At 56.8% G+C, this 16,950-nt stretch overlaps 2 protein-coding genes across 2 annotated transcripts; both read left to right on the forward strand.

Annotated features, from left to right (window-relative positions):
- Window positions 1-207: 207 nt before the first annotated feature.
- TGME49_219460 (hypothetical protein) lies at window positions 208-4,433 on the forward strand (the record flags this gene model as incomplete). Its single annotated transcript, XM_002370659.2, has 2 exons — window positions 208-1,015; window positions 1,390-4,433. The coding sequence occupies 2 exons, from the start codon at window positions 208-210 to the stop codon at window positions 4,431-4,433; spliced, it is 3,852 nt and encodes a 1,283-aa protein (XP_002370700.2).
- A 3,767-nt stretch (window positions 4,434-8,200) lies between these two features.
- TGME49_219450 (WD domain, G-beta repeat-containing protein) lies at window positions 8,201-16,825 on the forward strand (the record flags this gene model as incomplete). Its single annotated transcript, XM_002370658.1, has 2 exons — window positions 8,201-14,474; window positions 15,147-16,825. 2 exons carry the CDS (start codon window positions 8,201-8,203, stop codon window positions 16,823-16,825), a joined length of 7,953 nt encoding a protein of 2,650 aa, XP_002370699.1.
- Between the last annotated feature and the right edge of the window lie 125 nt (window positions 16,826-16,950).

Genomic DNA, 16,950 nt, shown 5'->3' on the forward strand with positions numbered 1-16,950 from the left:
GTGGGTCGTCTTCACAGTCAATGCTACGAGCATTTGAGGAAGAGAAGCAGCTCCTCTTGACTGCCAGCTCCTCGCGTCTTCGGGAAGCGCGAACCGGCTCGGTGTGGAGTTGACGGCTCTCCAGGCCCCCAAAGCAGGTCGTCTTCGCCGTCGACGCTCTACTACAGCTTAGCCCCCTCGAAAGGACAGTTTTCCTCAATCGGCGCCATGGCGCGAGAGGCCTCTGCGTCGCCGGCACTCGGCGCGCTGCTTCTGTCCGGAGGCTCCGTGGAGACTCTGCTTCGCCGAAAGAGTTTGGGCGGCGGCGTCCGACTCCCTTGTCCCCTCTGCAGCAGCGTTGCATGCAGCAGTTGTGCATGCGTGGCTCTGCCTCAGCCGTGTTCCTCTTCTCCGGCGGCTTCCGCGAGGCGCCCCAGTGCTTGCGGCGGCCACCAGGAGGAGTCTCCCGAGGCCGCGCTCCAGAGCTCGAAGGACCTCGCGGGAGGTCGAGAGCCCACAGACGACTTCTTCGAGGTCGACGACTTGGTTTCGGTTTTCGTGCGGAACGCCTCTTGGCGTCGCGTAGCAGTCCAGCTTCCCTCGGAGATGCTGCGTGAGGCGCCCTGGCTCTCCAGTCGCCTACGCGGTGCATGCAAAAGCGGCGCCTCTCTGAAGCCGCACAGCCTCGCCGAGCACCCAGACGCGGGAACCCACGAGGCCACACTGGCACCCGAAGCTGCGGAGACAGTTGGAGCCCCAGGGAGTGAGGCCCCCGGAGGCGCCAAGGGTAGGGCAGACGACCAGCTCCGCAAGCGGATCAAAATGGGCATGCATGCAGATCCAGCGAAGCAGACACGAGAAACAGGAGACAAAGAAGTTGGTGGGGGGGACGGTCACGAGTTCGCGAAGGCTGCTGCCGTCGAGAACGTCGAGATGACGCGGAACATGTTGGCGTCTACCACGTTCTTTCTCCTCGGAGACACAGTCCACAGCAGCTGCTGTGCCGACCAAATCGCTGCATCCCACATCGAACCTCGTGAGCTCCGCAGAAGGCTTCCGTGGAAATCAGATATTGAACGATAAGACGCAAAAACGCGTCTGGTCGAATTGTGCAGCTTTCACTCCTTGAAGAGCTGAAAATGAAAAGCATATGGGCAGAGAGATAGAGAAAAAACGGCACTTCTTTCTGAGAGTATTGGGTCGTGTTCGTGAAAAGCCCCCTTGGTGCAGGTACGAATGCAGATATATATATATATATATATATATATATACATATATATATACATATACATATATATATATATATGCATGTATTTGGTGGGTGGATGTTCGGTTGCTCGAGGTACCTTTTGCACGTTTCGCTTCTGTTGATTCGCGCTTTCTTTTTCATGCGTCTGTGACTGTTTGCAGACGCTTTGGTGCACTACGGCTACTCGTGCTTGAGTTGGCCAGTGACGGGTCCGGCGTACCCTCTTCTGTACCGGTACACATCTCTTCCGTTGAACGTTTCTCACTTTTCATGTTCGCTCTGTCGGCACCTGAAGGTGTACCGTGAGCAGCAGCTGGCAGCGTATCGCGAGGCGTCACTGAGGCGGCCGGTGTCTCCGCAGAGTCGCCCTGGCCGGGGCGCGGACTCGAGCCCTGCGGGGAGAGGCCCTCTGTCGCTGGTCTCCTCGGGGGTCCTGGGGGACGGATTGTCTCTTTCTGCAGCGCTTCAGTCCTGCGTGGCCCTGCGGGGGCGGCTCGCCCTGCAGCTGCCGCCCTCGACCTTCAGACTTGTCTCGACCTTGGGAATGCTGTGCGAAACGCACTCAAGTCCGCTGGTCCTCGTCTACGACGTCCGGTACCATTACGCGTTGCCCTGCATGCTGCAGCACATTGCTCCGCTCTTCCTCGCGCCCTCGCCTCCCTCCTCGATCTCCACCACGCCTCCCCTCTCGTCGCCGGCTTCCGCGACCCCGCCGCTGCATGCGCGCGGCGCGCACCAGTCGGTCGAGTCCTCGGAAGGCGGCGCCTGCTCGGGGGCCTCTTCGCCCAGCGTCGAGGCCGCCCACTCCTCCACGTCCCTCCAGGCGGCTGCGGACGCGCTCGCGGCGGCCGCGGCCTGGCGCGAAGACGCAAGTGTGAGAGGAGACAGAGGGAGGACGCGGGATACTTCGCCGCAGCGAGGGGACTCCGAGTTCGGAGGGGACGCGTGTCTCCGAGTCGAGTGTGCCGGCTCGCGCATGGCGGTTGTGGGGAACGCGGTGCGCGCGTCGGGAGTTCGAGAGGTGTCTCCTTCCAGAGACAACGCAGAGGGGAGACTCTTTGCGCCTCTCGCCTCTTCGGGGCCTGCGTGCGCGACGATGCCTGGAGACTGGCAGCCGACCAGCCTCTGCGTGGCCCTCGCCCCCTCCGCGTGTCTCCCGTCCACCGGCTTCGACCTCCGCGCCCTGGAGCCCAGTGTGGCGCGCGCCACCGCGCCCGCGCCGAGGAACGAGGAAGAGGTCGAGTTGGATCCCGCGGACCTCCAAAGGAGGCACTTTGCCTCGCTGGTCATCTCGTTCGCGGCGGCAGAGTCGCAGGCCTCGTCGGGGGAGAGCCCGGAAGCCTCAGACAAAGCTTCTCTTTCTTCTTCGTCTTCTCCGCCACCCACATGGTTCTTCTCGCTGCCTCTTTCATGGACGCCGAGACTGGTGTTTCTGGGGCCTCAACTGCAGCCTGCTCAGCGCCTAGTGCAGCAGCAGGCGGGCGGCAAACGGAGCGAAGGAATTTCTGTGAGGGCGAGTGGAGCGAGTCTGCGAATTTCGCTCAGCGCCTACACAGCCGTCGCCGGTCGCTTCGTGTTTCAGGCGTTCTACCGAGCTTTCGACCGCGCCATCGGCCTCGCGCCGGTGATTCCGCTCTCCGCCTCGCTGCGCATGCCGGTGGGCCTGAAGGCCCCAAGCCCCGCAGGTCCCGAGTTCGTGCCCATCGAGGAGGCCCTCGGCTGCGGGTGGGGCGAGGCCGGGGTGGTGGGGCGCGAGCGCGGAGACATCTGTCTCCTCTATATGGGGCCGACCGTCGACGCGTCGCCCTCGGAGGAGCAACCTGGCCAGACGGCCGGGGCGGTCCCGCGGTTCACGTACCAGTCCAACTCGCACCCTGAGGCGTATGCGTTCGCGACGGCGTTCGCGACTTCTGGAAAGCCGGGAGAGGCTCGCGTCTTCGAAGGCAACGAAACACTCGCGGGCTGGCAGGCGTACAGGGAGCTTCGGGGAAAGCTCGCGCCGCCGCCGCTGCTGCACCGTCTCCTGCTGCGGTACGGCGGCGTGGACCGGGTGCAGGTTCTGAGCTACGACCCGACCTTCTTCACAGGACCTCCCAACCAAGAGCACCTGGTGCAGCAGTTCCAGAAGCTCCAGGTGTGTGAGCAGCAGCGAGACGAAGAAGATGCAGAGCTCGCTCTGTCGCCCGACACCACTGCCGACGAGGCCGAGGACCTGCCCGAGGAAGGTTCGCGGAGGCGGTCCGTGTCGCGCATGCATCAAGGGAGCACTGTTAGGCGCGGCGGCTGTCCGTCGGCTGCGTCGCGGCAAGAAGAAGAGTTGACAGCTCTCGAAGGCGTCGGCGAGGACGAGAAGGAGTACTTCCGCGCGTCGCTGTGCATCCTGGACGAAACAGACAGGGCCTCCACCGCTCTGCAGAAACAGTTCAGCCGTGTTACCCCACTAGCCGAGACGACCAGGTGCACGGCGCTCCTGCTCCTCGGGCCGCAGGTGTATGGACAGCCGGGGGTTTTGGCGTACGTTCAGCGCCAGCTCCAGAAACGAAGCGAGGCCGAAGCGCGACACGTCGTCCGCATCGCCATGGGTGAGGTGACGCCCGCGAAGCTTCTGAACTTTGAGGAAGTCGACTCGGCTTGTCTCTTTGGCTGTCCAGAGCTGTGTCTCCGTGTCCAGCAGGAGCAGAAGGCCCGTGGCCTCTCACAGCTCCTCGTGCTCCCCATCGATGCCTTGGCTGCGACCGACGAGGCCTTCGAGTGGAAGCCGTCGCGCCAGCCCATCGAAGCCGATGAGCTCTGGCAGCAGATCACTTCACAGCTGCGATGTGGCGCCGTGGAGATCGAGGCGCGGGCGGCGGTCGCTGCCGACGGAAAGCGAGAAGACGATGCCGCTGGGGCCTCAGAAGAGCGGCAGGGCGCCGGGGACGCCCATCCCGAGAAGGATAAGGCTGCAGAGGAGAAGGCCGGAAACTGGAAAGTCGCCCTCCGGGGTGGCTCCGATGTGCTCCAGTGCGTCCTGGGCCAAGACGTACTGAGCAAAACCGCGGAGAGACACTTCAAGGGAGTCAGCTTCGGAGAGCAAGGACACGAGGAAACAGGCGCACACCTGCCGCCGGCGTACCAGATCCTCCAGGGCCTCTCGGGGGTCGCGAGTGAATACGAGAAGGAGCGACACATTGCCCACGACGACAGCGAAAAAACGTGCAAGTAACCGCAGGACGTTGGTGGCGGCCGAGCCGCGGAGCAGGCGAAGTGAAGGGAAATGGATGCGGGTCACCAGCGCAAGGGAGATAGAGAGGGGCTACGGAGGTAAAGGAGAAGTGTCTCCGACGAAAGAGATAACCGCTGGAGACAGTGTGCTTTTGGGACGCTGTGTGGGACCGGTCGCCATCGCGAACGGCTCGACCGTCGAAGCGGGGAGTTGAGGACGCGTAGGTGGAAAGAGAGACGAGGACGAGACAGAGAGGAGGCAAGAGAAACCAGACAGGTGCATAGTTCTGGATGTCCGCGCCGATAGGCATGCGGCTGGACGCGTGCTTCCCCACGCTGTCGCTCGGTGGTCTCAAGGTCTCTTTAGATGTCGAAGATAAAGACAAGAGGTCGGACGAAAGTGTATTTTCCACGGAAATTGCAACGCTCTGGCGTAAGACAGCGTCACTTCAAAGGTTTGGGGGCGAGGCTTGCGAGCAAACGGTGGTCTTTCTTGTTTCCTTGGTCTGTGCGGCGAAGCGCTCCATTCTGCGTACCACTTTCAATCTGGGCCTTGAACAAGAAGTCTTTTTTCAGACGCGCGAGAACAGCCGAGGGAGAAAACCAAGTGCGTTTGTTGACAGCGGCACTGAAAGGAGTCTCAAACCTTTCGCAAAGGTCGAAATGTTTTCAGGCAAAAAGGAGGGCAGCGTGCTTTCGCTGGAGAGGAAGACAGGTTGGAAAATGTGGCCACGATGAAAGCACGTGCGTTTTCTGCGCCACACACAGTGTTGCGGGGTTACCAGACTCTGGCTGGTCCAGCCTTTTTTCAGGAAAGAAGGAATTAATCTTTTCGGATCTCCGTGCATGCGCATTTTCGCAGAACAGGTCAGTGTGAACAGTCGAAAACAACTGAGAGAATTTGCGCAGGCTGAACGCTGTGGGAGGTCTCAACCAGAGCAAGCTCAAGAGTGAGGTGATTTGTTTGAAAGGCGACGCAGCTGTAGGTGTCGGGTGCATTTGAGGAGAGACACGCCAGTGTGCGAAAGTGTGAAATGCGTCCGCCCGATGCCGCCATCCGCGTATGCAAGACGCGAGGGTTTTCTCCCTTTGAAGCTTTCGGGTTTAGTTTGAATCACCGAAATTGCTGAGTCCCGACGAGAGGTTTAAAACACACCTCAAGGGATAACACCTTTCATCGATCTGCTCACATGTGACAAAGCCGTGCAGCAGGCTGGCGCTGTTCTCAGCGCGTCCAGCTCTAGCGCCGTCGATGTGAAACCTGAAACCTCCTCGCATCCTCTTATATGTCTCCGTAAGTGTGTGTCGGAATTCGATTTGGCAAGGTGTGGCTTCAGCGGTGCAACGGAAACACTAGGCACATGGCAAACAGCGAACTTGGAAGAAGCAAGAAGCAGTATGAGTGTAATAAGGAAACAGCAACTAAAGGCTAATAAGGAGATCCAAAAAAGCCGAGAGTTGTCAGTACGTGGGTTGAAGGCAGCATGGTGGTAAACAAACTCGGAAGCTTGTCTCGCTCCAATCAGAGGTGAAACATAGGAACTGTCTCAATTCCGCATGTGCGTAAATGGCGGATAAACGTCTTTTTTCCGCAATTGTAACAGTAGTCCCATCTCAAACCAGTAAGGGGTGAGCACGAAATTCGGTATCCAGCGATCCCAGGTAGTTTACGCTTGCGCCAGGTGTCAGGAAAGTTCCGACTTCCGTTCGAGTGCCGAGCGTAGACTCTGGAGAAATTGGTACCAAAGAGCCTTCTCGGGGCCCCTAACACTTGGGCATGACAGCAGTAGTGCGCGCGTAGTTTGGTAGCGGACTCATGAAGCGTGGTTGCGTCCATGTTCTCGAGACTGTCGCCAGTAACTCGGTTCAGTTCCTCCAGGCTTCGACCGGCAGCATGATCATGTGGCTGTAAAAAAGTCCGCCATCTTTTTTTCAGATTGACAGTGGAAGTTCCCGCGCGGTGCAAATTGTGTCACTGACATGGGAATGTTTTTCTATTGCGACACAGCTGAAGCTATTGGAGCATTTTAGGTGGAAATCGAAGTGGAAAGTAGAAGTGATGTACTTTGCCGTTCTTGCAGGGCTGCAGATTTCGCCGGTGATTGTCGATGCAGATGACCTGAGGGTACATCAAATTTCGGGTCTGAAATGATTGAATGAGGCAAACAGGCATCGAATTTTCTCAAGAATTTGTCTTAAACGTAGATCTCTAACGTTCTTATACACTGGGCTCATCACAACTTCCCCGAATTCCTAAAGAACCTGTAATCGACCGCCGGTATCATCCTGGTGTGTCGTGTGATGTTTCTGACGAGCGTGCTTAAACGTCTCAAGAAACCAGTTTGGCATTCGAAGAAGTGATCGGAAAATACGATGAACAGTGCTGCAGCTTCTCTTGCGCAAATGGGAGAGCCTCTACATCATGGCTTCTTTATGCAACGCGCACCAAGCTTCGAATCCTTAAGACACACAACTCTTCTTGCCCGTACTCTGATTGAAATATTCAGCACACATTTCCGCTCACAGCATCTCAAGTAACATTTCTCAAAGTCCAGCTTCGATTCACATTTTCTAACTGTATCGTCGTCATAACTCGCGCGGCAGACACTTGCTTTTCTTTCTGATTACGTCGGGAGTCTCGTTCGTGTGCACACATGTGGCAAGCCGCTGAACGTGTTGAAAACTTCAACTTGTTCCATTGCAAAGGACAGCCAAAAACGCAGATGGCAGAAGACAGGACTTGAAAACAGTGAAGGGGAAAAGTCGGTGCAACTGATGGCAGCTCCACGGGGGGACAGTATGCTAGCCCCATGTGGGGCCCTCAACTGTGTGCCTAAACGCATACTTGTGTCCGGAACAGTTGCTTGGCTGACTGGCAAAATGGCCAGGAAAAAGACACAAACTGAGTTACTTCCTGACACAAAGTGTTCTCTAGTACGCGAATACGGCCTGAGGCACTCTGTACTGTGTAAAACACAACAGGTGTCGGACAGGGATGAGAGTCCTGATCAAGCTCATCCAATGACGCCTCAGCTCCAGCAATTCAGATACAGCATTGTTGCGCGTGTAGATTAAAGAAGTTTAACAGTTTTTCTCAGTTTTCTGACTGAGTGAAGCCACTCTGTTCAGGTTCGTGGAAGCTCTTCGCTAATTCAGATGCATTGGGTGTCGCAATATTCACTATCCGCCACAAAGGAGAATAAGCATGCTGACTGCCCCTGGATTTTGTGGGGTGTTACCGTTTTTGTCAGATCCGGAAGTGTCTTTAGTTTTCCTCTGGATAAATGTTCGTCTTACTGGTGTAGCCTCCTTCATTACAGGTGCTCTTGTTGTGTGCGAGCGCTAAAGCCAAACAGGTCCTGGATGCAGTGTGTGTTTGCTCAAGCCGCTAGGTTGGTTCTTATCGGGGATATCGTTGTCTAGCCTAGCAACAGTCAACTCCCTCTGTTCTGAAGCGTGTCACGCGGGCATTAAACGCCGCCCGGTTTATACGCAGCTTTCCTGTACCTCGGTCACATCCTTAGGTCAACGGTGTTCTACGATCCAAAGCAACAGTCTGGAACCGGTAGTTTTGTGAATCTGTGGAAGGCAGTTTTGAATCGTTTCGTCTCAGCCGTTCATCGATCAAAGGACGACTGCGTTTTTCATGACCATGTTAAGTGCACTGAGTCTAGCGGTATCGGTGCTACTCCCGCTTGCCCTTGTTTCATAATTTCAACGGTCACCATGCGGCGCAAACACAGACACTGTTTCGTCTCCTTGTAAAACATGGCTCCTCTGGGGCCGCCTGTCCCTTTTTCTGAAGACGGCCCAGCTTTCTCACGCAGCTCTTCCTCGTCGTCACTTTGGAGTGTAGGAAAAGGGAACCGAGGCGAAACGCGTTCCAGACCAGTGGCTGGTAAGAAGTCTCATCAGCAAAGCCGCGTGCCTCCTCGTCAGAAAGGCCGATGGGCGAACACAGACGCCCTCGTCGGCCGCGCCTGGGAAGCACTGGTGAATACATTTGCCGAGTGTCATTATGTTCTGCGACAAAATGAAAAAGGTCTCCATCCGCTTTCCCCCCCTGTGTTGACTTCACCCTCAAAGGTCGCGGCAACAGGAAGGCAGGGAGGTTCTCCTTCCAAAAGCCAAGTCGAACCGTTTCGATCCAACGCGCTAACCTACCAACCTGTTCTTGCGCTCCCATCCAGCGACAACCTGCTCCGAAAACTTTCCAGTCCAGGGAATTCGCGAGAAAATGGATTCGTTATCTCGACAGCTCTTGTCGGTAGGCAGGTTTGTGACTCTTTCGCTTGCGCCAGATCTGCTAAATCAGCAGCACTGCCTGACGGATACCTCTGCAACCTTGGGGACGGCCAAGGCGGCGGTAGAGGCGGAATTCCTGCTGGTGCTGAGGACGACAACCACGAATGGAGGTCGACACAACTGTGCCGGAAACCCAGGACGCGCCGAGGTGTCCTGTCTGAAGCAATGATGTTAGACAGGCTAACGAATCAACAAATAGCGGAGATCCAATACGAATTTGCCGCTAGAAATGGAGAAGTGAACGTCGCGGAGTTCATTCACATTCTCGGGCGTCACCTCCGAGATTCGGAAAAAACAGACGAGGAGTATCTGACTAGAGGACCTAGAAATATCCCAACCAGTTTTGGTGGGGGGTCTTCGTTGGCTTGTCTTCCAGGCCCCACACAGATTTCGATCGGCGACGGACCATCAGCGGATACTGGAATGAAGCCTCTGGCTTCAGTGCCCTTGACGAAAATTCTCGGCAGTGAAGGAAATCGAGACTGTGACTCTGTGTCCGGCGTCTGTGTGAGGGTCGCCTCACCTTGCAGAAAACGCATGTCACTGAACCGGAGTCGGGGCAGCATCTCTCACGAGACGGTGCAGCGAGAGCTGGAGGAAGCTGGACGGCTCACGGAGCTATTTGACCTCATCGATGTCGACGATACACAGAAAGTGTCCTGGGAGGCATTCACAACCTTCGTTGTGGATCGAGGGCGCAACGGAGATGCGCTAAAACGCCTCCACATGCAGCGAATGGAAAAGGCTGACTTCCATGATACGCGAGTCCACGTGTGCGCTATAGAGCGTCTCACCCCTGGGTACGACCCTGCCATCGGGCTCGATGTGGTTTTTTACTACGAGGAAGGATCGAAGACAGTTGAACTCGTGGATCCTTTTCTCCAGCCTATCCAGAACCAGCCGCCGCTGCAGCGAGCGTTCAACATCACCGCCGTGGCGTACTGCCCTCTCGTCCATCACCTCGTGATCGCCGCCGCGGACTTGTCTTTGACTTTTTACGACCTAACGGGAACCCTTGTGGGACAGAATGCGAGCGACTGCGGCGAAGCGACATCAAACAACCGGGCAGATATCCCTCGGTCAGGAAGTACAAGACCAACTGCCAGTGTAGGTACCGCGGCAGACAGCACAACAGCGGACTCTTCTCTCTTCTGGCGCGTAACTCGAACGTTCAAAACCCGAACCTCTCAAATTGTCTTGTTTCCTTCCGCCTCTCGTCCGTGGATATTCTCTGCAGACCACGAGGGATCCATCTACGCGTGGGACCTCGCGAAAATTTGCGGGGGTTCTACGGGAGCATCCTCGTCCTCGCGAGTCGCTCTATCCCCCGACCCGCTGGCATACGTCGGAGAAAATCCTCGAAGTCGCGCAGGTGTATCTGAAGCCCGTCCCATTGACTTGTCCACTCTGATCCCACCCGCAAAGGTCGATGGGATTCGTCCTCTTTATCTACGTCGCCTGGCAAGAAGCAGCAGCTTGAGCCCGGCCACCCAGTCCACAATTCGAGCTGGAGAAAACGCAAGTGGAGGGGTAAGTCCGTACGTTGACAGCGCCGGAAGGTCCGACCACGCGTCCGGTCGGAGCACCTGCAGAGCACTGTCTTCCTCTGGAGGGAACTCGGCTTTCGCACGACGCGTTAGAAGTGGGGACTTCGTTTTGCCTTGGTCGTCGGCAGCGTCGACTCAAAGTCCAGCAGCTTCGCAGTCAAGGCTCGGGAGACACAGCGCGTCGTGCACACGGCAGTGGGAGAGCAACCAGGGGGCGTCGTTGGTGGGAGAAAGCTCAGCATCCGACGGTGTTTCGCTCTTTGATTCTTTCACCAACGAGAACAGACCTTCGATCGTCCTGGGCAGTCGCCGGCAGCGCAAGGTTAGCAGTCGGGAACATACCAACTCGCTTGCCACTGGTGAGGCACCAGAGGATCCACCGGAAAGCAGACCTAGAAGTCCTCTTCGAGAGACTTTTTCGAAGTCCCGGCCGTCTTCAGAAGCTTCTGGAAGCGACGGCACCGGCGAGGTGGCCTCACGGACTGCGGCCGCTTCCCCGGCTCACGATCCGCTCGTCTTCGACGAAACACAAAGGGGATCGCATCCCTCTAGTGTTTGTGCAACAAACCGCAGTCGGACGGCGGGACTCTTTGAATCGTCGAATGGCGGAGTTAAAGTTTTTCGCCAGTCTCCGGGGTACACGATTAGTCCTCAAGCCCCTGGAGGGCCACGTTGTCAGACAGGGGAAATTTCCCCGAGTGCAAAATCTGCATCGTCGCCTCGACGGAATGTCTGTCGCCTTTTCCAGGGGTCTCGAGCTGCAGGGAGTTCTAGCGCAGCGTCCCGCGTCTCCTCTCACGGCTTGCAGTCCTCTGCGAGTGGCGCAGCGCCGTTCTGTGGCAACCGAGGGACTTCGCCAGACACAAACTTTTTGTCTCGGCGCCTCGGCCACTCTGGCGGGGGCGTTGAAGGGAATACGTCAATTCCGCAGGAGCCTCAGTTCCAGTTCCTGCGCTGGAGGCAGTATCGTGCACACGATGACATTGTGACATCCTTCGAGGAGTTGGAGGTCATGGATTTGCTTGCATCTTGCGGCATGGACGCGAAAATCTACCTCTGGGATACAGATAGCGGCGAGTTGAAACGCACTTTGGACGGCCACGTGAGAGGGGTGCGTGCGCTCTGTTTCGACGTCGAAAACCGTGTCCTTCTCTCTGGTGGCTTCGACTACAAGTTGCTGGCTTGGAATCCATACGTGGGAAAGAAACTCCACACAATTCGCGGTCACTCAGCTCCGGTAGTCAGCATCTGCATGCTCGGCGCGCAGAGTCGTCAGTTTGTCTCTTTTGACTCAGAAGGCATCGCGAAGGCCTGGGACCTGAGCACTTCCGCGTGTCTTCAGACGTTGGTGGCTGAGGATCAGTCTTGTGTCAGAGCGGTCATCGCCCTTCCACATCATCGCACGTTGCTGTCTGCCGGTCGCAAACTGGTTGCTCTCACTTACGGTCTGATCCAAGAGGCTACGCCATCGGCCGGCTCCGGCCGAGGTGCGAAGCTTGACTTCCATCCTACAGCTCCGTCACGGGTACGCGGGCAACACTCCACATGGGGCAGACATCCTCTCGGCATGACAAAGAGAGGCAAGGCGCATCTCACTGGCGGCGGTCCTGACACCTCAGGCGCGCCAGTCCTCGCCAAAGCTGTCACTCACCTCGTCGTTCGGGTCCTTGTCACTGCTGCTGGGAGACACCTCCGCGTTTGGGATCTCTGCACCGGGGCTCTCGTCTCTTCCATCGAGCACGTCTGTGAAGAGGCGGACCACTGCATTAGCGACATTTGCATGGATGAAAAAGGCCGAAAGGTCTTTGTCGCCGACCAGCAAGGCTGCATCTGCGCGTACAGTGTCTGCACAGGTCAGCTTCTTCAGCGCTTTACCAGCCACCGGTCTGAAGTCTCCCAGCTCTTGTACGTCGGCGGCGAGGACAGAAACCTCATTTCAGTATCCTGGGACCGCTCCATCGTTATCCACAACGATGCTCCCGTCTTCCTTCCGAACAGAGTCAGTAGAGAAGGCCACTGTGCGGCCGAACCAACTACCTCGTCCACCCTGCCTTCTAGCCTGTTGCCGCCCGTTGTGGCCAGCCCCAAAATCTGTGCTGGTGGATCTGCTGGAAAGGACGCTGGTGACGATATCACGCGGACGAATATCTTTTCTTCGGACATGCGCAATGCCGGTCCATGTCTGGCTTTGGACGGCGGCCATGGCCAAAGTTTCGGCCCGGGGGCTTCAGTCCGCAGCAGCGGGAGAGCGCGTCCCGAAGCGTCTTGTCGCGGCGCTCCAGGAGAACAGAAAGACCTCGACCGAGGGCGGACTTCTCCACAGAAGGCCAGATTTTCGTTTTCTGAAAGCGGATCCATGCCCACGCTTCCAAGAGTGGGGCATAATCCTGTCAGTGCGCACCAGGCACAGGGTGAGGGAGGAGTCTGGCGAATAGTCATGAACGCACACCTGGGAGATGTGACGTGCTGCGCATTCAGCAGGCGACTGGGTTTGCTTGCGACTGGCAGTTCAGACCGAGCAATCTTTGTGTGGGACTACGAGCGTCTAAGACGCGTAACCAGCCTCTTTGGCCACAAGTACGATGTCACAAACCTGTCTTTCATCGATCCTCTGCCACTCCTCTGTTCCGCTGACGTTGGCGGTACGCTGTGCATCTGGGTGTTGCCCCCGCATCCACATGCCATTCGAGTTCTTGAGACGATTCCCTCACCGGTCCTAGGTCCACAGCCGGCGCTAGTGAGACAGACACATTTCTTTGACCCATACTTTCCTGCTGATACTTCAGCGGATCCCATGCGCGACGTGGATGTCCTCGGTGGAAGTGTGGCAGGTGCGGGAGGCCGCAGCAGAGAAGCCTGGAAAGAAAGCCAGGGGGTAACCTGGCAAGTGACGGAACAGAGGTTCGCGGGCCACAGACGTTTCTCTATGGAAGAGCATTCCGGTAAAGCAGTGGCGAGGGGTGTAGGGTCAGGAAAGGCTGTTGGCAGTGTGCAGGAGGCTTCGACGTCTCCGCGTGGCACCCCGAGACAGGCTCGGGACTCTTCAGAGGCTGCTAGAATTTCGGCCCGCGAAAGTAGAGTGTCTTCTCCCCTCAACCACGCGTCTAGCGAAGGGCAGCGGTGCAGTCCTCAGCTTTCGGCTTCCACAGGCCTTAGCGAAGTTCCAGTTCAAAGTACAACTTTACCGAGTGCTGCATCTTCCGCCACGGCTGGCCCGCCGCCGAGCAGCACCGCCAGAGGGATTCCAGCTACATTGCTGCTGCTGCGTATTGTGGATATGGAACGCGTTGGGTCAGCCACACCTCTCACGGCTCTAGCTGTTTCTTGTCGCTTGATCTCGGCTTCTTCCGGGGCTACGTGTCGACGCTGTCTTCGGTTCACAGACTCGAACGCAGTCACAGCCGTTCCAGAAAATGGACAAAGCACAAACTCCGGCGGCAGTGCAGCTCCCATGTCACAGAACGCAGTCGGAATCGATCATGAAGGGATAATACCGAAGAATTCAACGCTGGCTTCTATTCAAGACTGCGAGATGCGCCGAACGAGCTCAAGAACCGGACACGACGACACTGCAGACATTCCTGGCGTTCCTCATAGCACTACCTTCTTGACAAGTAGCGATGGAAGTGAGCCCCCGGGAAGTCGACCCGAAGAAAATTCGACGCCGGCTGACACAAAACCGTCCCCCTTTCCTGCAAAGGGAAGACAGCCTTGTGGCAACGCTCGCGACAGCGTTTCTCTACCACAAGCAGAGAAAAGCTCCCCTTCACATGATTTACTCCGCTCCAACTCGGAGGAGCTTGAAGGGGTGGGAGAAATTCTCATATTTGTAGGTGATGAACGAGGTCGAGTGCGTGTCTGGGATGTATCTGTGATTCTAGCGCTCCTCCCAGGAACGGAACAGGTGGTGCCCAAAACAGACTGGCAGCCTCATAGAGTGTATCGAGGCGATCTTCGTGAGAGCACGATGGGTCTTTTCAAGCAAGTTGTGCAGCTGCGACGCGCAGCCCAGTTCCCCTACCACGGGTCGTCTAATCAAGCAACTGGGACGCACGCCACCACAAGTCAAGCACGATGTCGTTGGAACGAAAGCCCGCAGAGCGCTTCGTCTCGTATGAAAGTTTCCACCGTGGGCGCGGGACGCGGAAGATCGGAATCTAGATCGGGAACTCTTGAGGTCGACGTCGACGGTGAGTAGGAGTCGTTTTTGTACACGGGACGAAATGCCAGAGAGCCTCAAATATGGACTGTCTGACTGCTTTCACTTCGCTTACGACGTCACCCCGATGAACTGTCAGAGGTGCACCATTCGAAACAATAAAATGCGTTTTCAGCAGTTCGAGTTCTATTGGACAGTCTTAGATGGTCAGCGAACTCTCAACGATGTTTGTGTGTCCTGCTGACACGGAACCGAACCTCTGTAGGAAAATCTGTTTTCAGTGCACAGCAAAGCATCCATATGTTGCGCCTCAACTTCGCCCAGCAAATGGGTTAACGCGATACGCTAATGCCGCTATCTTCAAAAAAAGGAAGGATTCTTTGCGGGAGAAGCCGTGGTCAGTGGCGGCCGCAATTTGACTGCCGTCTCTGTTTTAACGTCGGGTTCTCCGTTTAAGAGCAAAAACGAACACGGCACCATCTGCCATTCGGTCACTTCTTCTTCTAATCGGACGCTGCTCATCTTTTCTCAGAGTTCACTCGTCTGTCTGAAAGTCGATCAGGGTCTCCAGAGGCCACAGATCCGTGGCCAGCGCGAAACCGCAATGCCTCTTCTGGCAAGAACAGAAATCGGACCAGTCCCTGCGATCTCACCATATTCAATTCCCTGTCTTTTCATTTCCGGTTGTCGCCGATGCGTCCAGATCTTCCTCCGGCTCCTGCTCGTGAAGAAAACAGCGGAGCTGGCGGTTTCCAAGAGGAAGTGCGTTCGTCTAAAGCGGGAGACACACGAGAGGTTGATCAAAGAGAGAGAAATGGCGGCGAGCTTGCACACTATCGGAGTTTGGAGACTGTACCAAACATGCGAAGAAACAGTGTACGGGCTCCTGGAGGTGTCACTGGCAGTCCAGAGGAGTTTTCCCGTGTAACGGGGCGGCTCTCTGTAGGTCCGGGGGGCGGAAGCATCAGCGTTTCGTCGTCTGTTCCTCGCGTACCAGGTGGTGTGGACATGTCTTCGTATTTCCAGTACAACGTAGGCGAGGCAAGTGTGGATCCTTTTCTGCTCCACGACGAAATGCCGGCTTTGTTTCCGCGAGCACCTCTGAAGCTGATTGGCATGTGGAAGGCGCACAGCAAATGTGTGAAGAGCCTACAGGTTCTTCAGCTGGGGAGCAACACTCCGCACAGAAACGAACGAAGCGGTAACGGACCTAAGACACAATTCGGGACATCGGACGAAGAGGCCGCCGATGAAAATCTACAGATCAGCCCACGTAAACGCGGCTGCGGGTCTTCAACCTTTCGAGTTCTCTTGGCGTCGGCGGGCGAAGACGGAGCGGCTCGGATTTGGGATGTGTCGGGCCTTTCGCGATCGCAAGGGGTACAAAGAAAACCTCTCCCCACGATGTTTCTCGATCTTGCCGAGGAGCGGCAGAATGCATCTGCAGTTGTCGCTTCTCCGTCGAAAGGCTGCTCCGGACAGGCCGTTCTGGAGAATGGTTTCCACATGAAGGTCTCAATGGCAGACGAATCCCACCCAAAGGCGCTGGATACCGCTTCTTGTCTGTCCCTGGAAAACGCCAGGAACGTGTTGGCTCTGCCGCCTTCTGGCCGCGCGCCTTGTGAACCGGCAACGGCGAGGCATGCCGGAGCGCAGCAGTTTCACTCGTCTCTCTGGGACTTCCGCCAAAGTGAGGGTGCGCCTTCTTTTGGGGCGCCAAGCTCTGCAAGCAGCTCCTGCGCAAGTGGCTCTTCGAGCTTCAGATTTGCCTCAAATTTACCCCTTTCATCGGCCTTTGCAGACGAACCTGGCGGCTCCGTGACTTCGCAGGACCAGCCTGTGGTTCTCGTCGGGGACTTGCAAGCGCAAACAAGCATGTCCCCGGGAGAGCAGACCGCATGTGGAGGGAATCTGATGGTAGGCCATGCAACCGCGTGGAACGTCGATTTAGGCGAACTCGACGGACCGAGTTTCGGGACAGTTGCTGGAAACGGCACCGTCGCTCCTGCTGTCGGTGGAGCAAGGCGACTTCTTGAAACACACCTGCGTGTGAAAGAGCTTGCGCGCCAGCAACGGCTCGAAGAACAGCAAGCCTCTGTTCAGCTGGAGAGTTCTCTCCAGCTCGAAGTGCCCCATCTCCTCTTGCCGGCTGGCGAAGAGTCGAACGACGAGGGAGACACGCGAAGGCGCCGAGACGGCCCCGGTGAGAGCCGAAAAACCTTCGACGACACTCTACTGCCCGAGGAATACACTATAGGACCGAATGGGCAGGTCATCCTCGGAGGAGGGAACTGGGTGCAGGGAGCAGACAAGGGAGGCGGAATCTGGGCCGCCGTCTATGCAAAAAGAAGGAGTCTTGTGGAAAGAACGGCCTCCTTCTAAGGAAGAGGTGCCATTCTATGGGAAGTATGTCGTTCTATCGCAAGTAGTGTCACTATCTCAGAGGAAGTGTCGTTTCTTGGGAAGTGGTGCCGTTCTACGCAAACAATGTCGTTCGATGTGGGAGC

This window comes from Toxoplasma gondii, chromosome XII (assembly GCF_000006565.2).
Source record: "Toxoplasma gondii ME49 chromosome XII, whole genome shotgun sequence".
NCBI lineage: Eukaryota > Apicomplexa > Conoidasida > Eucoccidiorida > Sarcocystidae > Toxoplasma > Toxoplasma gondii.